Source organism: Drosophila tropicalis, unplaced genomic scaffold (genome assembly GCF_018151085.1).
Source record: "Drosophila tropicalis isolate 14030-0801.00 unplaced genomic scaffold, ASM1815108v1 contig_878, whole genome shotgun sequence".
NCBI lineage: Eukaryota > Metazoa > Arthropoda > Insecta > Diptera > Drosophilidae > Drosophila > Drosophila tropicalis.
Window position 1 is genome coordinate 2,279,601 of NW_027173374.1, and position 23,500 is coordinate 2,303,100.

A 23,500-nucleotide genomic window follows, 5' to 3' on the forward strand; every position below is an offset into this window, starting at 1 on the left:
AGATTCTTTCAGTGTAACAGAGCTTCCATTTGCCGCTTCCCATAACCAACCGTTCACCCGTCAGCCCCTTTATATATTAAGGGGGCGTTGCCTTGGCTCATTGTCGCGGGCATTTTGTAACAGAATGATTGAGGCGTTTGGATAATCCGTTTGTTATGGCCTCTGGCAAAAGCTAATTGTCGCTAGTATTGTCCACATTCGACGTGTGTGTTTGTGTGTGTGTGTGTGGGTGTATTTATGTGTCTGAATGTGTAGGGGAATTTTGTAGGACACTTGGGTCCGTGCGAAGCGAAATCTGAATCCGTCGGGCATGCGAAAGGACTCACACAAATGGTTTTATTGTGACATTTCACTTTTACGCTCTGTGCCTGCAGATGCTCTTGATTAATTATCGTCGAACTGTCGAGTTGACGTCCTTGGCAAAGTGTTGGTTGCCTTTTGCCCGACTTTTCAAGCCTGTGACTGAACGGGAGAGACATATCGTCAAGCTTTTTCAACTGGATATTATATTGCAGAAGCTAAACGAGCATACACACCTCCCATCTAGCCAATCCTGCCCTCTGCCCACGACTAATGCCTCCTTCTCGGTGTAAGGATGAAAAGTTATATTGGCAACTTGTTGTTGCCGCGTGCACACCAACTCTGTCTTTGTGGCTTGAGCTCTTGCTTTCGCGCCATGTCAGCGTTAATCAGTTCGCAACAAAGTTTAAAGCGGGCACCCAACCGCAATTTCCGCTTCAGCAAGATAAACGACATAGACCTGATCCCAACAGCCTGCGGTTCGGTTTGGTGGCCCACGTGCGGCTGGTTACAACGCATAATTCATGTAAAATCAACATTTAAATACATATATATGTATGTACATACGTGCTGGGGCCTTGCATTGAATATGCATTTGCATTTATTCGTTCAAACAACTCTCGTTGTGCCATCGCCACCAATGACGACCCATTGGGGCGCAACTGGATTACGCACACCCAACTGATCAATTAGGCCACCCCAAACCCAGCCATGAGCTACATTCGTCTTTATGTTGGCACGGGAAAAAAAAGAACCGAATACTAGTTTCATGAATCAATCTGTGCAATTGCGTTTATTATGTATGCAGCAATCTAACCAGGACATCCGTAAAACGTTAAAACGTAAACCTTTCGTTTGCAATTAAAATTCAAATGCAACCCAGTCAGTCCAGTGTCAACTAGCAAAAGTCATGAAACCGCAAGTGGTTGCACACTCGTTTTCCGGATGGTAAAATTTCAATCAGGCATAACATCATCGAAATGATTCAATCGACATCTAGTCCGTCGCCGAGTGAGTGACATAAACAAACAGACTGCCAGGCCTTGGGCCCCCGAGTGACACATCTAACTCCTCGTCTCCAGCCCCGAAACCCAGACCCAGATCTCAATGCCCAACTCTAACAACTCCAGCAACAATTCCAACTGAATGTTCAATGTGAAATTGATGCAAGTTGTAGTATATTAACCTTTAACCGGTCGACCTGCGACTGGCCCTGGTACTCTTCATGGTGCTCAACATGTGGGGATTTATTTATCTTGGTTTTATGTAAATGCCCGGGGCGGTCGATTGTCATGCGAACCTGGTGCTTAGACATGATTCTAACTTAAGTGTAGTCGCTTGGCTTCATTCAACATACATTCACCATCAATGCCGCCACACAGACACATCTATAGATATATGGCCATATAAATCTCCATATAAATCACACAAAAACATGCCACATACGCTGAATTGTTACCCATGTCCAATGACTGGACTTCTTAACAAAGTTCAATACGATTCTCGTTGAACTCTAATTGATTTCCATTGCTAAGGGCGCTGTTTTTGTTGCCCTTACTTTTTCTCCACTTAAGTATTTAAAGTTTCCAAGTCGTTGTTCTTTCCAATAGAATTAAGTTGAAAAAGTGAGCCATCTGGATTGTTTAAACTTTTTGTTCGTTTCTATGAACTTTGAATTGTATGTAGTTAAATAATAATGCCATGCTCTTTTTTAGAGTCTCTAAGCTTGAGTTAGCTATCTATTTTATCCATTAATTAATATAGAGGTCTTGAATTAGTTTCTTTAAGTAATGTTTACATTGTTCAAAAGTAACCCGAATTAAAACAAATGTGTGATTGATCAAAGACAAATCTTTTGAAAAGCTTACAAACACTATTTGCATTTGTTTCCAATGTTATCGCAGCAGTTTAACTAAAGCTTTCACATTTATTTTATATCGATGATAATTTTTATTTGAATAGCATCTATAAATATAATATAAAAATAATCTCACTCATATGCGAATGAGCAAATCTCGAATTGCTTACAGTTGATTGTTCGCAAAAGAGTCTCATAGCTGGGGCAATAATAGCATTGTAATGTGCTCTGGTCCCGGGCCAGGCCGTGCTGGGCCAAAGAGACATAGACATGAATATAAAATTGGGACGAAATAAGACAGAAATTGGCTAAAACAAAAAGCGGTCATAAGTGCTGCTCTACACGTAGTTGTTGTCAATAGTTACATAAATTAGAATCAAATTAGGTCTTCAGAGTAGAACGTTGGCAACTAACAATGACCCGCGGCCGTTCGGTTGGAGTGTTTCATGTGTTGCGCATTTGCGTATGCGTATAGTAGAGCGAACAATGCACCTCTCTCTCTCTCTCTCTCTTTTAAGGTCTCACTAGCAACTCAGTTTTCCCCCACATTTCCTCTTGAATTTTCCTTAGCAACATGTTGCTAGCAACATTGCTAAGGGACATACGAGTTCGTAATGCTACTTGGTGGCCCGAGCTCGACAGTCTTTCGGGCCCAGTGGATACGTTGACATCGGCATCGGTTAACGGATAGCATAAATGTGTTAGTTCATATGTTTCGAGGGGTGTCCAACACCCTCACTATCGTTCGCTGTGAGTGTGTGCGTGTGTGTGAGTGTTTCCGTTGGCGTGACATCAGCATCAACATCGCATCGCATCACAGACACCGTTACCGCAGATGCTGTTGACACGTTCGAAGGCCGCGCGCCAGAAGTCGTTGCCGCTGTTGTTCGGACTAGTTTTTTTTTTTGTTCATTTTTGGCAGCAAAAGCACTGCGGTCGCAAATTCGGAAAAAGTAGAACGCCAAAAAGCAAAATTATATGGCAGAGATCTAGTAGTAGTCAGCAGTCCCCGCCTCTCAACTTTGATCACATTGCGGTGGTCTCTCATGATTCTATGCCCATCTCTATGTTTTAAGTCGGTATATCTGGGTACTAGCGTTTTATGTCATTGCGTATAAAATTGCAGACCGGCCAACGCCAAACGCGCTAATTAGAATATGTTAATGCTCGAGCCGTGAATATCTCTTGCTCTCTGTTTATGTGTGTGTGTGTGTGTGTGTGTGGGTAAGAATTTGTGTGCGTGTGTGGGTGGGTCTATGGGAGACCATGTGGGTGAAATGTGTGTGCATCGTTTGCGACTGCAACTTGTGAAATTGGCCAAAAATTGTACGCCAACGGAGGAGGCCTGTGCAAATATTTGAGTACGCGAAGCGCCAAACGCCATACCAAAGCCAAAGCCGACAAAATGAAAGCAACAAAAGCAATTATGCAAATATTGCAAAAATAACGGCAACAGAGTGTTCAAGTGTGTGGCAGTGTGTATGTGTGTGTTGCCAACTCGAATTCATTAGCATAAGCGGAGGCAACCGCTTGGGTCTGATGCTGGGTTTTGGGTCCCTTTGGATCTCATACTCTCTTCCTGTGTATGTGTCATACATACAAATTACAAATACGTGTAAAATCTATATATACTTATGTGTATATGTGTGCGTATATGCAGGATTTACACACTCACACACACAGACATAGAAACGATTCATCATCAGCGCGCACAATTAGCGCCAAAGTCCACAAAATCGACTAATCAAACAAAAAAAAAAAATGGACGGACGGACGGACGTCACAGACAACGGAAAACTCAAATTAAATTGGCGGGATTTTTTCACGCCTCTACGGAAAACCAAGACAACTACGATGGCGCCTCCCCATCTCGTTCTCTTCTCCATTCCACTTCCCCTCTATCTTTGCTCTGGCTTTTCTCTACGTAGTTTATCGCTTTGTGGGGCTAGGTTTTGGGTCTGGGGAAAGTCTGGGGGTCTGGCCGCAGCATTCGCAAAATACGCGCGTAATCTATTTTCATCGCTCGACTTATTTTAATCTAGATGCGGCCCTAGGAGTAGCACTCAGTGTAGACTAGAGGCAAGATAGCAAAGGCAAAGTCAATGACTCCAATGCTATCCTTCTATCTCCTGTGTCGCACTGCAGCCAGTTGAGGCCAGTCGGGGATGCGGCAACGGCAACGGCATCAATTCAAGGCTTTGCATTCTTCGTCTCGAAATTAAAAGTAATTTTTAAGGATTTATCACGGATTTGCCGCATCATCGTCAACGTCCCCAGTCCTGACTATGCAGAAATGCTTCTATTTTTTTTTTTTTTTTTTTATTTGGTTTTGGATTCGGATTATAAATTGATATTAATACGCGTAATTTACATTGCTGCCACTTACAGCGACAGCAACCGCACCACTCAGTCTTGTCCTTGTCACCGTCACCGTCACCGTCACCATAGCCCCCAAAAAATTTGGCTCAGCTCAGCTCAGTTGAGTTTAGCGCAGCGCAGCTTTGGCTTCAGTTTTCCGCGTTGGCCGTGTAATTAAATTATCGCAAGTTTATCCTGCCAGATGAGGAAGAAGAAACCGGAAAGTGGGCCAAAAATGAGTTTGTTGGGGATGATGACGACGGCAACAGCAGTTGCTAGTAACATCTCAGCCGGAATCTCAGTTCGACTTAATTACTCGGTTAGATTCACGCAAAGTTTAAGTTAATTATTACACGCTTCTCCACACAAACTTTCCTAAGCGATCCATGACCACATTCGAGCAAATTTCCTATACCTCAGCCCATAACACCAACAAAAACCAACATCATGCACACTATAATAGCTTTTGTCTACTCAGAAGTATATACTTCGGTTAAAGCTTCTATTCAATGATGGGAAAAAGCGGAAAAAAAAACTTATAAGCACTTTTCAATTATTCAAAATGGCTGCAACAATAGATAAGAGCTCCTAATAGCATCAGAGCTGGATGAACGAGTACGAGGACCGTATACAAGAAGCAGAATCTCTGAGCCTCTGTTATGCATGAAAGGAGAATGCAAAAATCTACTGTACCTCAAAGTACCGAGTACCATACGAGAAGTGGGGTAGGATTGAAAAAGAAATCCACATTCAAATGCATGTATGTAGATGCAGCCTGAGGCTGCAAATCTTCTTCAGGCAAGTCAGCGGAATATTTCAATGGTCGCTTTAGAAGCCAATTCATCAGTTTCAATTTGTATAAAACTGGAAAAAAAAAAATTGAAGCCACACACATCAAATGCACATGTAGAAAAAAGAAAGAGGAAAAAAGTCTGGGTGAAATTTCATCCCTACATAGTTGGTGGTGCTCAATTAGTCCAATGGACCCCTATGGCAATAACAGTTGCCAGCAACAAAATGCACATTTTATATGGAAATATATGGAATGCACATATTTCTAACTTTAAACGTTTCAACTGAATGGAAAACTTTAATGCCAATGGCTTTAAATCGTTTTGTCAAGTTGTGTTATGCAAAATATTTATTCAACCCGAACAGAGCCAATGTTGATGTACACACTTACTTCACTTAACAATTTGGGAACCTTTTTTTCCAGAATTTCGTGTATCGACAGGATAGCGGTTATGGTTACGAGCAGATCCTCAAACCGCATCATTGGGTATAAGAATGGTTTTCACGACACCAAAACAAAATATATCAAAAGGAACTGAAAAACAAAATAGAAAAACCATCTCCCCATGGACCGACTGGCAACCAATTCGCCCAACCAATCAATCACCAAGCTTTTCTCCACTGATTCGAATAATTTGCAGAGTACGGACAGTAAATTTTTAGGAAAAGAGGGAGATGTGGCGAACAGAGGCTGGGGCAGGGTGTTGTCAACTTTCGTTCAGTGCGGAAGTTGGGCAAATAAAAATCAATTTTGTGTTAAAATTTTTATTAACTTAAAATCGAATGGAGCATTTTGCCTTGTTCTCTTTTTTTTTGATGTTTGCACAATTTTACACACATTTTAATAAACTACGAGTACAATATTTCAGCAGCCACTGAGCGATTGGACGAACATGTGTACATACATACTTATGTATTTACATATACATATGTACATATGTATACGACCTTTTGTGATTTTTCGGAGGGTTCTTTTTGTGTGTTGATTTAAAGCAATCCACAGTATCGACTATTTTCAATATTCGGCATAGCCAATGAGCCAAAGACCCATCCCCGCAGGCTGTGTTACTTATCCTCGAATCCTCCTTCGTTTACTGCCAAACACACTGGCTCATATATTTTTGGTTTGCCATTTGCCATGCAGTTTTTCCCCATTTTGCAGCATTTATTATTATTATTATTAAACTAAAATAAATTGTTTGATTGTTTGTTCAACAGAGTGTTGCTTTTTAAAGGCACACCGTTCACAGTCCCAAAGCGATTTATTGGCAAAGGGACCAAAATTATTATGTTCTTTGTCAGCAGCAACATCAGCAGCAGCATGGTGGAGGGAAGGTCCAAGTCCAAGTCCATGTCCTTGTCTCTGATCCCCTCAATATTTCTATCCCTTCACGAACCACATCGAACACATGTTTTACTTTTGTGTTTTCGTAAGCACTTTCTTTTGCCCCATATCCCTCTTGTTGGGCCACGTTCCTCTAGCCCGGGGGTCTGGTTGACAGTCGTCCCACAATCAGTCCCCGACGTCGCGTCGGTTTGTTTGTTTTTTTGTTTGCACATTCTTAACTGGCAATCAGACCCCTTAAAAATGCGAGGCCTACAACCAAGAACCAACAAGCATGCGAGGAAAGAGCTTCGGGGTCGGGTTGTGTGAGTCTGTTGAGCAACTTTTGTCATTTTGCTAATTTACTATTATTTGCTTTTTGTTTACATCGCATCCGCCTTTTTGTTATCGCACAATGGGACTGATTCATCATATTACACATCAAAATTTGTCATGTTCACACTCGGTTTAACATTGTAGAATTTAGATCAGGTTAAGAATAGAAAGACATTATAGAATTTAGATCAGGTTAAGAATAGAAAGACATTACCATAGCCTTGTGTTATACTTAACTCTTTTGTTTAAGATTTCAGCAGCATATTTGTAAGCACTTTTTGTTTTATTATGCAAGTTATTCATATTGATAGAATCTATATTAATTGATATCCTGCGTAGGGTTTTCTCTTTTATTGACAAGTATTTAACCAATCTAAAATATTCAGATACATTTAAAGGATATCATATAAAAAAAATCTTTAAAATACATTTTTATTCATTTGTATATTTGCGTATGCTTTTAGCTAATGAAATTCATTTAAATCGAAACCAATCAGTAACTTTAGATGCAATTTCTTCAGTTTAATTAGTTAGTTTATGACCTTGGCAGTTTGCCTGCAAGTTAGCACAGATTTACGATAGTTTTGCCCAAAAAAGAAAATCCTTTAGCTAGATTAATGGGTCAATAAATATTTTTAATATGACTCGGCCATAAATTTCCCATTGTTACTTGGGATAGAGTGTAGTTGGGATGAGTTTGCCTCAATTTACACAAAAGGGGACTGGATCTGCAAATACTCAAGGTATAACAAAATAATAAGCCGGAATTAAATAAAAACAATTCCACTTGACTTTTGCCCGGAACACCGATATTTGCTGTAATCAGCTATTTATTTTTGGCGCTTCTCTAATTTTTTATTAACGCCTTATACGGATACTTATGTTTATAAGCATCTGTGTGTGTGTGTGTGTGTTTTCCTCTTTGTTGTATTTGTTGTGAGTGTCTGAGTGTGGCCGTGTGTGTGTTTCTGCCTCTGATTCGACTTAACTAGGTCAGGGGATTAACTTTGTTAATAATGAAACACGCAATATTGCTCCTGCATCTGCTGCGAACCGATTTCTTCTCCTTGAAGCCGTTTTCTGCTTTAAAGCAGCAACAAGAAAAAAAGACAGAAAGTTCGTTAAGCTTCGCGTCCACGGAGGAAGAGGCAGACCCAACTGGAGCAAATGGTTAGCAGGGTGGTGGTAATGGCGGGGTAAGGACAGTGAAAAGGGAGCCGGTTTTTTGCCCTGCGCTCTGATTTTCGTCGTAGCGTCGAGAGTTTTCGACTCTTGCGTGGCTGGCAAAGGAATCTCCTGAATTATTTATGACAATTAAGTTGTAATTTCATTTTATTGCCTTCACCAGAGCCAACATTTTACCGTCCACGTCGTCATCGGCGCTGGCATCCTTTGGAACCGAACGCACCGTCTCTTGCTGCTGCTCCTGTTTCCACATCGACTCGAAGCAGCCGTCTCAGACGCTACTGGCATTTCTTTGTTCTTTCGTCATTTCACGCATCTGCGCAGCGTCCGCAGTACAACACCCCTCAGTTCACCCTTTTTTCCCATTGCTTGCCGCATTCAAAGCTTTCTTCCTTTTACCGTTGCCGTATCCTTTGCTCCCCAAATACGCGTGTGTGTGTCTGTTGCTCCGTCCGTGTTTACGCTGCTCAAATCGTAAATTGGAAAATATGTGTTTCTTTTTTTGTTGCTTTTTTCGCCAGTGATACCCCAAACCATTTTGTTCTACCTAACATTCAGTGTTGCCCCCGCACTTTTCCCAGCACACCTATACACACTCACAAAGCCATACACCGACACACTTTAATATGCATTTAAGGTTCTTTAATAAAACGGTCCATTGTTGAGCCACTACAAAACAGTCGATTCTTCGCATGCCAGCGAGTGATTGAACCTTTGGAAAGTTCATTTTCCTTTACAATAAACACGAAAATCACTTTCAAGCCGCATACCATCAGCTTTTGTTGAGTATCGAATTCTACTTTGCAATACAAATATTAACATAGTACTGAAAAGAGTTTACCATCTTTAAATTAATTCTTTAGATAGTTCGTAGAAATTGGTGGAATAAAAAATGTAGAAAATTTTCATTAACCAAGTTCAAAAGTCCGACAAAAGGATTTCAAGTAACAAGCTACATATGTATATTACTTTAAAGGTAAAACAGAAACCGTATTTACTATAAAAAGAAAGAAATATGTACATATATTCTGGATCATCAGCATGACCATGTTTCTTTATCTGTATCCATAATCTGTTGGAATTTGGGTTTTAGTTCTAGCTTCATTTGCAATTTCATTTACAAACCTAGCAGACCATTAAGGTCATGAATTTTTATGTTTAGACAATTTAAAGTTTGCCAAAACATTTGGTTTTTGAAAGCAATTATTCCAAGTGGCCACAAACAGTGTAGTTCAAACATAACGCAACACTTACCCTGTATATTGTTTTTAAATATTCAATGAACATATGTCGGGCCATTACAAATACAACTTTTGTTTGGCCAACAAAAAAAAAAAAAAAAAGGAAACATTCAAACAACAACTACGTTATATATTCCAAATGATGATTTATTAATAACTAGAAAAAATATATATAATATATATGTACATATGTAGTATACACATAAATATACGAATGTTTGCTAACCTTCTAAATTTTGCATATGAAATATGTTGTGTGCTTTTCAACTATTTAATTAAAATCCAACAGCCGTCCATTGTGTGCTTACTCTGTTGTGTGACATTTGCAGCGCTGATTCGCAATAACTGAAATTCGAATGGTTCGAAAGGAGGAGATTTGGTTGGGTTTTGTTGGTAGTGGGCTGCTAGTGAATGAAACATTGTCAATAAATTTCATTGGCATAAAAAGTAATTACAAAATTCGAATGGCCATTTCTAAATGAAAAGTGAATGAAATATTGACACATGCAGCAAGTTTGGAAATAAAAGTTTCTTTGCAAAGGCTTTCCACCAATTGCTTTCTTTCCTTGACACATTTCGAAAAATTAGGGTTTTGCACAAGGACAGAAGGAAAAGAGGCCAGAAGGAAAATGGTTGCTGCGGTCAGTTTTGGATTCTTAAAGCATCTGAAATGAAACTCTCCAATGGGATGTTTGCTTTAACTTGGCGACATTTAATATTCCTGATGTAGAGAGTCACATAACGCACATGGTCCGTGATTTGACCGAACCCGTATCAATTATTTAGACGATGGAGATGGCATTCTCATGCTTTTGCCTTCTTGCTTGTTTTGCCAGTCCTGTTTGTTGCGGTTGTTTTGCTGTTGTTGTGTTGATGATGTTTTTCTTTTTCCCCCTTTTTTTCTTTGGTTTTTCTGGCCAAGCGCTAGCGCATGTGTTAGACATTATTTAATAAAAAATTCTACTTACCGAATGAAGTTGTACGAGACTCGCTAACCAAATTACTCAAAGTGTCTTAACTTTCTTGTCCAGAGTCCAGAGAGCCCTCCCCCTTAATATTCCAGAGCAATTTCTTCGATTCAATTGCTCTACATACACAGCTGGGGTCCTAGTTCGTGGACCCCAATACCGCTTCCGATCCCACACACTGCAACAAGGACGGCGCCAGCTGCTGACTGCTGCTAAGTCGCAAAGGCATTGCACTGTCAAAAGTTTTTGACACGTACAACGACTAAACTTTTCAGCGGTAGGCAGGACATAAATAAACACGTTCGTGTCCTTCTCGAACCCCGCCCTTGCACCCTACACCCCTTAGACCATGCCGGTGTCCGGAACGTGACCAGCGGCCAACCAGGCTGAGCCACAGCTACAGCCTCTATGTGTCTCATTCGGTCTTTGATGCTGCTAAGCTCGTAAATTTTTCAACAAGTTTTTGTTATGTTTCCGTGTCCCTCCAATAAAACAACCGCCTGCCAACTCTCATACTCCCACTCTATCCTCTTGCTCTACGCCCCTACACACACATACACATTTAGTCACATGCATTTGCCTGGTGTTTGGTTTTTTGGCCGTCGTATTGTTGTTTTTTATTTATTTAATAAAATTTAGGAATATGGCTACGAATAATTTATGACTCGGGGATTTGCACATTTATCCTGAAGAAATGTTGCCAAATTATTGAGCTAATAAATATTTACCGTGCCGTTCCATGCCAAATACCAGGCTCCCCTCCTGACATGGATCTCTTGCCAGCCTGCCAGCGTTTCACACAAGAAAACCCTTTCGCACAAGCCAACATCAACGACCTCTAGTTTTCAGAGGTTATGGCTTTGATTTTGCTCTATCTCTTCGACCAAACCCACTCCATCTTACTCTGACAGCTGTGCCAGAGAATATCCTTGGCGTGCATTTATCTTCTCAAAAACGGCTTAGCAGGTATGGGTTAAGAATTATAATATTTGTGCCATCAATCACCAAAAAAATGAATATGAATCTTTTTGTCTTGCAAAGTTGTAAATGTTTTCTTTCTTTTGGCATTCCAAATAAATCCATCTATTCAACACCAACTACACCATGGTACTATGATTTAGTAGAAAGGTTAAAACACCTCTGTTATCCTGTGTCTTTGTGTTGGTGTGAGTTGAAATGGAAACTCTATCTTGTTTTGAAACTGGTTGCCATTTCTCAAATCCTGCAGCTGTAGGGCAATTTAGTTGGGTCTTTTGATTGCATATTACCTGCCATCTGGTCTGGTATTAACTTACTACCTTTTATCCTGCTATTCTTGCAAAATGAGTTGGGGGCAAAAAAACACTGTAAATATTGTCCTGGTCTCCATTTGTGTAGACGTAGCAGAAGCATTCACTGAATTGACTTGAATTCAAATTTGCGGTTTGCCAAATCAAACAATTTGCCAAATTATTCAGCCGATAGGCAAAAACCAAAAATGTTGAGGCCATTTGAGTCTAAAGCATCGAAAGGGGCGGCCTCTGCGGAGGAGGAAAAGTGGAAATGATTCGCTATTTTTGCATTAGACAATTTCATAATTCGATGTGTATTGAAATTGATTTCATTTTCATGCGATTTGTTTGCGCATCCCAACCAAAAAAAGAAATAATAATCGGGCAAATTTAGCCACACGGCCAGCAAGCCATAGCCTAGGAAATTGCGGTAGAAATTCTGATGGTGATGGTTATATGTATGTACATATGTATGTATATATGTATGTATAGTGCGACCGTCAAATTTCAATATGATTTCAATTTTCCACCAAATTGAACAGAGCACAAAAGTTGAGAAAATTATGGACGCAGCTTTACGCTTAAATAAATTCAAATAAATAACTGTTGGCAAATCCGCAAATGAAACACGACTTGATAATGCGAAAAACTAACATAAGAGCTCGGCAAAGGAAAGCAAGCCATCTCCCGACTTACACACACACACTCAAACAAACAAACCCACACACCCACTTGCCTGGCCAGCGTTCGAGTGGAGCACTCAATCGCAGCTCGAAGAGTTTTGGAGCAGTCTCTCTACACCTCACCTTTGTGGCTAGGATGGCAATGGCTGAGACTTTAGTTGGAGAGCGTTGTGCATGGCACACTTGAACACATCCCTCTAGCAGCAAAGAGGATAAAGACGAGAATGAGAATAAGAATGGGGGATTGAGATTGTGGATTGCGGATACTGGTCCGGATAAGACTCCCATGAGCGTTCTTCGGACCGATTAAAGCAAAAGCTAAAATATCTCACATATTAATTTTTCTTGCAAAAGGGGGCAAAACAAGTAAAAGCCATAAACCAAACTTTTGCCAAAAAGTTCATCATCATGAGTGGCAGTGGCAAGAACAACAACAACAACAACTGCTACACTGCAATAGTAGTGCAAAAAGTAACTAAGAAACCAATGACGGCATGCCGGTATCCGACAGATACAGCAGAGCAAAAGGAGCGTGGCATGGCATCTCCCAAAATTGACGAGAGCGCATCCGGCAGAGTGGGGAATGCCCCCAAGACAGTGGTAAATGCCGAAAGTTGGCATCCTTTAATAAACACACTAAGATTCATAAATTTCATAAGAAGATGTACAATTTAGAGAAATTGAGTCTTAAACAGCTGTTAGAGAAAGAGTCAAAAACTGCAAAAATCGTTATGTTAATCTACAGAACAATGCATTTTACATATTTTGTAATTTATGCCCACTGTGCAGGGAGTGAAATGGTGTCACTGCTGATGGGGCAGTGCTTGTGCTGCAGCTGTGTGGTTAACAGAAAGAAGGAGATTGCTGATGGCAGAGGAGGTGTGGCTAAGAGGAGACTGGAGAGTGAAACGGGGGTGGGTGAAACATTTGCTTACCAGCACTTACCCAGCCAGAGGGGACTCTTTCCGCACAGTTTGCAAAATATGAAGTTTGCCTTTGAAAGTTTGCGGTTTTTGGCTTTCTTGTGAGCGAACAATAAGGAAACGCTAAGAAATACATTAAGCCAACATAAAGGAGCATTTTTCACCCAAAAGAGGACAGCTAAGCATACATATATATACATATACATATGTACATATACTTGTATACATACATATATAAAAATGTTGCGTATATATGTATGTGTGTGTGTGCGCAAGTAAGAGCATCAAGCTGACGTGCTCATAACTCCAAGGATAACAAGGGATTGTTTGGTCTCTGCACGCATTATATTCAGATCCAAGCTCAAATTCTTGCTACCCTTTCCGTATGTTTGGCTTTCATCAGTTTGTCCCTTCGGCTTATGGTAAACCCCCAACCCACAACTAAACCAAACCTAGCCTTGGTGTCCGGACCATCCGCAAGTGTCAGTTAATGAATGTTTTGTCAAACTAGCCGCAACTTTCACTGACTTTACAAAAAACCTCAACTTGGCTGCCCATCCATTAACCAAACGGACGACCCAAACTTTTTGCCTATCGCCGCTTGTCCGAATTTGAGTGTTTGATGTGTGTCCATCCGTCCCCCCCTTATTCATTACTTATCCGTCACCCTCAACCTCTCTCTTGTTCGCAGATGCCGAAGCTGTCGAGACTGCATGGCTTGGCGCACATACATAAATGTTTGAATTTCATGGATAAATGAACACAATTGATACTTTTTGTGTACTTTTAATCTGGCTAGCTTTAGAGTAGCCTCTAGCTTGGGCATCCGTATCTCGGTCTTCGTCTTCGTCTTGGTATCAATTTTAATAAGAAATATTGAATACATACATATATGTATATATATATCTCCCTCTGGCAAATTGCTAAAGAAAAACGTTGCATCACTATAAATTCACATTTTTATAGGTTAAAAATACAAACTTGAGCAAGCTGAAACTTTCCAAATTGCGTAGATGAAGAAGCATTCAAGGAGGAACATAGACAAACATTAAGATATTCAAGGCAATATACTATTCGAGAAAGTTTCCTTAGCTTGGGGACGGATTTTCGCATTTTCCTATTAAATACATAAATATCTTTGAGATTTTTTTTTTGGTTTTTAATTGAACATCCTTAGCATGAAATGAATTACCCATTTGTACAAATGCCTGATCGATTTTCTAATGCTTATTTAGTTCAATGGGATTGATCCACCAAAATCAAGAGACATTTCAGCATGTCTTTGATCTAATAGAACTGGCTTAATCTGCTTTTTATAAGCAATGCTCCCAGGGGTATCAATTAAGAGACATTTGTTTCCTTTTCTTAATTTAATTACAAGCATCCGCTATACTTTGCAAATTTTTCGGTTCTCCCATTGCCAAAAGGGCCAACTCCAGAATACGAAGAGAGCAATGGTAAATTTTATTCGAGTTACAATTCACAGAATTGGGTTGAAATTGTTTGGGTTTGGGTTAGGGTTAGGTTTCGGTTTCAGCAGGCTACTAATTACTCGCACAAAGTGTTCAAGGGCTTAAACAATTCAACTTGAATTGCACAATTTGATGACAAAATAAACCCTTTGGGGTAACCGATACAGAACAATAAAAAAGCCAACAACTAATGGCGGAGATTATGCCGATAATCCCCATCCAATAAGCTGTTATTTGTGTATGCGTGTGTGTGTGTGTGTGTAGCGGGGGGTGTATGTTGGAGTTTGAGGGTTATTGCAGGAGAAATACAAAAAAATACATAAAGTTTTTCAAATTGTTAACCGAACTAATTAAATGTGATTTCAGTGGCGAATTTGCTTTAATTTAAAATTAATTTGAAATTCAATAAATAACATCAAACCCAATTAAGATGCCGGTCAAAAAATGCAAAAATAAATAATGCCATAATTTCCAGCGTCATTAAGCAAATAAAAAACGGTCCGAACGAGCAGCAACGAGTTGCCATTTGTATTCCATTTCTTTTTTTATTATTATTAAATAATCGAGTTAACAGCGTCGCGTAATGAATTGTTTTGTCTCACTCACTGTGTTCGTGTGTGTGTGTGTGCGAGTGTCCGTGTTCGTGTCTGCTTTATTTAATAAGAGACCATCAGAAAAAATAACAAAAGTGCAAAAAGCGAGTGTGAAAAATAATTAATTGTTTTGCTTCCAGAAATAAAAACTGCAGGCAGCAGCACCAGCAACAGTGTATTAAACAAAAAAAATGAGAAAGAAAAAACAAAACCAAAAAAAAAAAATAAACGAGAAATAAAAAGAAAATAAATTGGACGAGCGAAAATCCGGGAAGAAAAGACAAACGAACTCGGGAAAAAAGCGAAATGTTGCAAGTGCAAATGACAAATATGGAGCCGAAAAGCGAATGAAAAGCGGAAAAAACCAAGCACATAAAACGGGGCATATGTATATATGTATATACAGACATTCCTACAAACATACATACATGTACATATATAAGTGCTGGACAAGCATAAAACAAAGTGTTTCTACAGGATACATGTGTGCGTGTGTGTGACTGTTTGAGTGAGAGTGTGTGTGTGTGTACTGTTCAGCTAATACAGGATAAGCGGCTAACGTCAGAGAGCCAGGACCATGAATATGAGTATGAATATAAATATGAATATATTGGCAGTGGGCAACGCATTCGACGCCGTTGATGATAACAATAAATATGAAAATTCAAAATAAGTATACAAATGGCCAAATCTGAAAGAGCACAATAAAAACGGTCATAAAGAACATCAAATCATCAGCAACAGTAACAGGCAACGGCAGCAGCAGCCGCAGCAGACGTTAACCGACGATAACATTGGCCACAGGCCAGGGAAGTGAAGCCAAGCGACGACGACAACAACAACAACAACAGCAGCAACAACAACAACAACAACAATAACAGCAGAAGCAGCAGGACTAGCCACATCCATAGCGACAACAAGAAGAGCAACGGCAACTGTGGCCAATGGCAATGGCCGAGCTGGCACAACATCTGCAGGGACCCGAGACCCGGGCCCATAAATGGCGGCACGTGCACTGCTCTCACTCCTGGTCTGCCTGTTCCTGCCAAAGCTCCAACTCATTCAGCCCGTGCCAGCCCTGTTCCTGGAGTAGCTGGAGCAAAGTAGTCGCCTGGTGGCTGGTTGTTTTGTGCCTGCTGACACGGCCCGTCATGCCGGAAGTTATTTATCGAGTTGATCCTTTGGGTAAATGCTTTGTTTTATTCTTTTTTCTTTCCCTCTCTCTGTCTCTCTCTCTCGCTTTTTTCGCTATTCACGATTTCAGACAACAGCAGTAGCACCATCAACAGCAGTGGCAGTAGCAGAAACATGTAAAAATTTGCTCCCATTCTCCACACTAGTCGAACGGTCTCCCTCTTTCTCTGTTCCTGCGGCGCTTTTCAGTTAGAAATATACGTGGTTATTCGGGGAGCAAGGGAGGAGGAATGCAGAAAAATTTCAACTCAGTCTCTGGTATCATTCTAGACCCAACTTTCAACGCAAAAAAAAAAAAAAGAAAAGACCAAATCCAAATGCCAGCCATTGAATGCTTCTCTTACTCATCGGTCGATTTTGCCGCCTCATTGGGTCCTGGCAAATATTTATGTATAAATCATAATTAAGCACAAATACCCACTCAAAGTGCTTGTCCAGATGCCGCGTTGCGCCCTACCACCATTTCACCACTACCCTTACCACTCCCCCTCGTTGTCCTTGGCCCAAAGAATGCTGTCAGCGTTCTTCTGTTGCTGCTGCTGCTGCTGTCGTTGCCACTGTCCAGTTTCACTTCCAAATGAACATAACAGCGGACAAAGTTTTACTGAGACCGAGAGCAGCAACCAAATATTTATGTTCATCATTAATGATTTATAGAGGAGCCAAGGCAAACATTCATAAATTAAATAAGATTAATTAACTGGACGCCACGCCACAACCAAGAGATTATATGTATGTATGTACGAATTCAAGCCAAAATACTCTCAGAGATATTGTCAATTCTCATGTCATAGTTGGAGTTGTTCTTTGGTGCGGCGGAGAGTGCTGAGCTGGGGGTCAAGGAATTATAGTAAATTATGCAGTGACTCCAAACAAATCGGGGTAATCCAGTAGAAATTTGTCTTTCCCATGGTCAAATGTTAATTTAGATAAACTGATTGTTGTTCTTGCAACTAAAATTTCGACATGAGAATACATTATCGTGCTGAATGATCTATTTATATATTATTAGACTCTAATTATCTTTCATATCCTTGGTTAGTTAGAAAACAAATTAGTTCAGGTGTCAATATTGATTCAAACATCTCTTACGCTGACGGTTTGTGGAGATATTAAAGGCCCTATTAAAGGATTAGGCTGTACCTCATCATTAAAAACCTTAATTGTTTTTCACACAACAAATTAATACCTTCCCCACCTTCTTATTAAAGCACCTCATTAAAGAATATTCTAAAGCTTTAATGGACTATTAATTTTTAATCATTTTCCCTCTTTTTGTTTTGCAAATTAACCTAAGCCTAATATGAAAAGAGATTTTTTGGCTTAAAATTTATATAGCTAATAGATGGATTGTCAATCGTTTTATTCAATGGATTTTCTAAAGGATTGATTTATGATGATACTCTTGGTACTGATTTAAGCTAATAGAGAACTCTCAATCTTTTTATTCAACGTACGTATGTACTTATACCAGACATCCTACACCCACACACAGACACATACATGAGTATCATCAGTGAGAACTTTATTTGTTGTTGTCCTGGTTTTTTGTCATCACATCTAGCGAATGCGAAGCAAATGTTGCCAGTCATTACCGTCAAGGTCGTGTTAGATTTACCCGAGCACATGTTCAATATTGTTCAGCCCTAAGCTGCAATTTATCTTCGGTTGTGCACACACAAGGACGACAACGACAACAACAACAACAAGCATAACACGGAGGCACGACGACAATCTCTGATCCGCATTGCTGTCGCGCTTTCGAAATCCAGATTAAAAAGGAACTGTAATTTGCCATTTTTTCGCATCACAAGTCCGCAATAAATATTCAATTGCGGTTTTTTGATTTCATTACTCGCGCGGGATAGATAAAGCGTGTGCTGCAACGACAATAACTAACAACTCCGAACCCATCAGCAGCCCCAACCCCCGGCCGCTATGCCAGCCCCATGGCTATTCCCACGTCCACTCTTTTTTTTAAAACCAGCATTTCCCCCACCCACACACCCCGCATATTCTGGTGACGCCAAGTTAACTTTTACTTGGTTCACCGCTCGCGGCTTTCGCGTCTCTTGCCCGGTTTCAAAAGTCAGTTCATATTAAGATGTGCTTTAATCTCCTCCAACGCTTCGTCCTCTTTGGTTGTCACAGGACACAGAGTTTACGGTCTCCGCGTGTTCTCGGCGTGTATACACAATGCTTTTGAGTGTCTCGCATGTGCTGTAAAATTTAACTGAAGGCGACAGGATGCTGAGCACACGAGTGCCCATCCCTACAAATGGAGATGTACACGAAGGCGAAGCGTCGAAAGCGGAGGCAAAGATGAAGATAAGAAAGAGTGGGGACTCGACACTCGCACTGTCAGTTCGCCCTTTACACACCCACACTCATACCGACACACACACACCACCCACAAGACCTATTGAAGCAGTCTCTGGGCTATGTCGTTAATATTGTTGTTGTCGTGCCACGTTTTTTCCATGGTTTCGAAATCCTTCTTTTCATTTTTGTTTCCTTGGCCGCATGCATACACAACCTCCACCAACCTTCGCGTTTGTCTGCGCAAACAGACAGGTAAATGCTGGGCAAAATTATGAAAAGTGAAAGAGTTATTATCATTTTATGTAGCATAAATTTGCATGGTTTGAGTATGGGTATGAGTACGGGTATGGCATGGCAAGTCGCCCCGGGTGAGAACCTAAGAGGCTTGGAGTCGAGTGGCACAGTGGTCGTAAAAACGAAAGCAGCCTGCGAATTTCTCTGATTTATGGGTTGATAAGCGCACACACATGTACTTGTAGCTAGGTGCAGTCCCTACATCGTTTAATGCACCTGGGAGTTGTTTTCCTTGTACTTACCGTCATGTCCCTTTGCTACGTGATGGCCTGCAATTACAATTATTATAATGTTGCTGTAAAAAAAGGTTTGAAATCCCCAGTAGATCCAATAAAATAAGCTTACTTCGTGTTCTACTTATAAACTGTTGTAATCTTGAGACTAATTTTATTGTTACATAAATTTGGAATTAGATCGAATGGGCTTCTTAGTCTGAAGACTTAAAAGTCTCAGAAAATCACAATGACTACTAATTAAACCTTCCACTGCTTCAATCCGTACGATATGTTATATAAATCCCCCCACTAATATCAGTTTTCTTGCAATGCTCATTACACACCGCCAACAAGCCAGCGATTTAGTAGGATAAAGGATTCAATGCAGCAAACACAATGGATTCATTATGCTTCATGGACTTTGCTCTGATTTCTGCTTGACACATACATACAAAGAACTCCAACGAATTTTCATGTGGCTCACTAATAACTGTTCATTAATATTGCGAGTGCTTGCAGATGAAGTTTTGCAGATTTATGTGGGAGGTCTGGAAAACTAAATTTTATCTCCTTTTTGGGATGTTGTTTGCATGAAAAATAGATACATATGTAACTACATATTTCATCTCTTTTACTGTTTCCATTATTGTTTACGCACACCCACACAGAAAGAAAGAAAGAGAGAAGATACACGTTTATGCTGCTCGAGTTTGGAGAAGCACTTGTCAAGGACCCACCAAGGATGAACGAATGAGGCCAGAGTGCTTTTGGTTAGCGGCAATCTTGGGTATTTTTCCCTTTTGCCAACCGTGATGGAAACATTGCGTATTACCACAAGCCTAACCATACGAAAACCAAAGCAAAACCAAATTCAAAATCATCTTTTTTTGATTTTTTACTTGGACAAAGACATACGTAGGATATATGTATATATGAGTGAATACATATATATATGTATATACATACTGTTAACTGTTATACACAGATCTGTGGAAAATGGTTTCGTTTGGCTTGCCACGGCCTCCACATTATCTTGTTTACGTCTCTCTCAATTTAGCAATAAAATTGCATATGGAATAGTTCAGTGGAGTGTATAAGCATATATTCATACATACAAAAACCTCGTCCATATGTATACATATACATATACATACATATGTGTACATTTATTCCTTCCAATGGGTATATGCAGATGTATGTGTGGTTTAACCACGCCATGCGATTGGCGCGTGTTGTTGTTGTCGGCAAATGGATTTCCCAAACATTTCAAGCTGAATTCCATTGTGAGTTTTCACACCGAAAAATGGTTTTCAATAATAGAAATGTTATATGTAGAAGCAACTCTCTCCGTGAATGCCACCCCTACCTCCCCCCACAATTCGCGTTTTTCAGCATCCCGTTCTTCCTCACATGCTCCTCCAGAACAGCAACATCCATACGACGCGGTGGCAGCCATTGTGCAATATTTGTTATACCTACACACACTCAGACATATCCCATATACACACACGCACACCTAAACAATTTGGGTAATGAAGTCAGAGGCGTCAAGAGTGAGAGGGATTCGGGCATGAAGCATGGGGGACTCCCATCGGCATCAGCAGCTCCAACGTTGCCTGTAAAGTGGATAAGAGAAATGCACAATAAACCGAAACAAATAGCAGCCATTTTTTCTTTCTTTCTTTCTTTTTTTTTTTTTTTTTTGTACGTCAAGAAAAAATGTTCGGAAATAATTTCACATGAAATTGAATGTCTGAATTTGCTTAGGTGTCAAGTGTCAGTTAACTTGAAGACTGAGCGACTGCATAATGGAAATCGAATTTACTTTGCCTTGTGAACGCATTCCTCCTACTACCACATCACACCTCACCTCATCCCATTCCATTTTCATTTTCATTCCGATTCCCATTCTATGGCATCTCTTCTATGCCATGCCATACCATGCCATCTTCATATATACACACACCTCTGACTTGATGTCCCTCTTTCGATTTCCCCCATAAAATATTCAGTTTGTACAAATAAACGAATACAGTAATTGCTTCATTGTATTGCTTTGAATGAACAAAATGTATACACTTTATATACATACAAATGGGTAAGGTCATGATTGTTATCTTCAAGAATGACTAAGAAAAATTTTGAACATGAAAACATGAAAAAATTTAATTTATTTCCATTCAATTAACATGAAAATAAATTAAAAAATATTAAATTTAACGTATAAAATCGTAAGAAAGCGTTTTTTTATCTATATTTTCATTCTATTTTGTGTTGTCTTGTCTCGAACAGTTTCTACGGCCTTCGTATTCAAGACTTTAACTACATTTGATGTGTACTCTGAGTTTGAGTGCAAACTGTAATATTTTCTGGTTGTAATTCTATAGTTTCATTCATGCAGCATATGCAAGTTGAAAATTTATATTGAATATTGGAACAAGGAAAAAAAAAAAACTTCAATTTCTCTTTACACTTTTTCATACTTTCGGATGTGGCCTTTCAGTCGAACCTTGCTTGGGGTTTGTGGTTATGATGGCTTCTTGTTGTCCATCAACTTGGTTTGGCTTCTTATTTGCTTGCTGTTCTCGTATACAATTTTTTTTGAGATTCTCTTTCTTCTTCTTTTTTTGTGAACTTTTGCTATGTCCTTCATCTATTAACGCTTTTATCTCTTTCTTCTTTTTGGCCGTTTGCTTTCAGCTCTTCTTGCAGCCACCTTACGAACGTACCAGCGCGCCGGATGCGATTCTGAGCAGCTGTCACTTAGCTGTCCACGCGGCACGAGTATTTCCATAGAGTTGGCCCAGTACGGCAGAGCGGGCGGTAAGTTTCGATAGCACGTACATACATACAAACACAGATACATGAGGAGTGTGTGAGGAGCAGATTGAATGTACAATGGAGGGATAGAAAGGAGGCTTGGGAGGATTCAACTGAACAACGAATGGACGGTCTCCTCTTGGCAGCAATGTCTCAATTGATTGATTGTTGGCTAAAGTTTGTCCGTTACACGCGTCGATTGTGCGCATTGTGTTTTTACTTGCTTGTGGGTAGAACATGGACATGTTTGTCTCCCTGTATGTTCCATACAATATCCATCCAATGGTCCGATTGTCTGTCTGTCCACCTCTCTGTTGGTGTGGTACAAAACAACGATAGCGGCTCATCCCATGCTTACCGCCCATATCAAGTATCGGCTGATAGAGGACGGGTTGGTGCCCTCACGATTGTGGAATGGGTTTTCGTACAAGCGTTTGCATTGAATGCTGCTATTATTGTACATACTTGTATCCACTTGGCATTCTCTCCACTCCAATCTGCTCCTCGGCACTCCTATGCGCTCCATGGCTCTGGCCACTTCACACTCGGGCACAATTCTGGATCGACGACGACGGCGACGACACGTTTACAAAAACAAAATTGCGCTCTTGTCCACTTCAACAGATTTAACCGACCACAGCCTGTGTCCGCCGGTCTCGCAAGAGGACCTCACCACGACCGGAAGTGCCGGCGATGCTGTCATCCACAGTGGCACAGAAATCGAAGTCAAACCGCCGGAAACGTGTACCGTAAGCGGATTACAGGTAAGCAGAATCAGTATAATTGCAATTCCATCATCGTCGCACTCATCATCGAGAGCGGTCACGAGCCAAACAAAAAGAAAAAAGGAGAGAAAGTGGGCATGGCTTAGTTTATATGACCATTCGTATAAGAAAGGACATGTCCTTGCCTCCATACATCGGTTATCCGAGCTTCTCTTTGTATGTGTGTGAGTGTGTGCTCTAAGCTCCTACTGCAGCCGATTTGCAATCATCGTCGAAGCCAGCTAGCACTTGAACTGAGGCCGAATACGGATGGTTGGAGCGGGGCGATCAACTTACCTTTTTTGCCCAATTTTATTTTTTTCCCATTTTCCGCACGATTCAACAACGTGCATTCAAAGACGTATTCACACACGTATCCCATAAAATGGCCCACTCACACATACGAAGTTGAAGAAGGTGGTGAAGGAGGACTTGTGGGAAGGAGAAGTTGGAGGCAGTATAAATAAATCAGTGAAGTAGAACGATGCCATAAAAACAGCAATAATTCATAATAAAAATCGATTCGATTCACTTTGGCCAAGGCGAAGGCATAAATCAAATGAAATTTCAAGGGACCATAGTCCGGC

The 23,500-nt window shown here is 40.4% G+C and overlaps 1 protein-coding gene across 4 annotated transcripts in view; it reads left to right on the plus strand.

Moving 5' to 3' along the window:
- The first annotated feature begins 2,808 nt into the window (after positions 1–2,808).
- Positions 2,809–23,500, plus strand: part of LOC137584596 (uncharacterized) — a 33,841-nt gene continuing 13,149 nt past the window's right edge. For 2 of the 4 annotated variants that reach the window (XM_068300069.1, XM_068300073.1), the window contains exons 1-4: positions 2,814–2,908; positions 15,445–16,489; positions 22,030–22,152; positions 22,774–22,913. In XM_068300069.1, the coding sequence (XP_068156170.1) occupies positions 16,249–16,489; positions 22,030–22,152; positions 22,774–22,913 (504 nt within the window). In that variant the 5' untranslated portion in view covers positions 2,814–2,908; positions 15,445–16,248. Of the gene's footprint in view, positions 2,927–15,444; positions 16,490–22,029; positions 22,153–22,773; positions 22,914–23,500 lie in introns of all 4 variants that reach the window. The other 2 variants (XM_068300072.1, XM_068300070.1) reach the window with 2 other exon arrangements.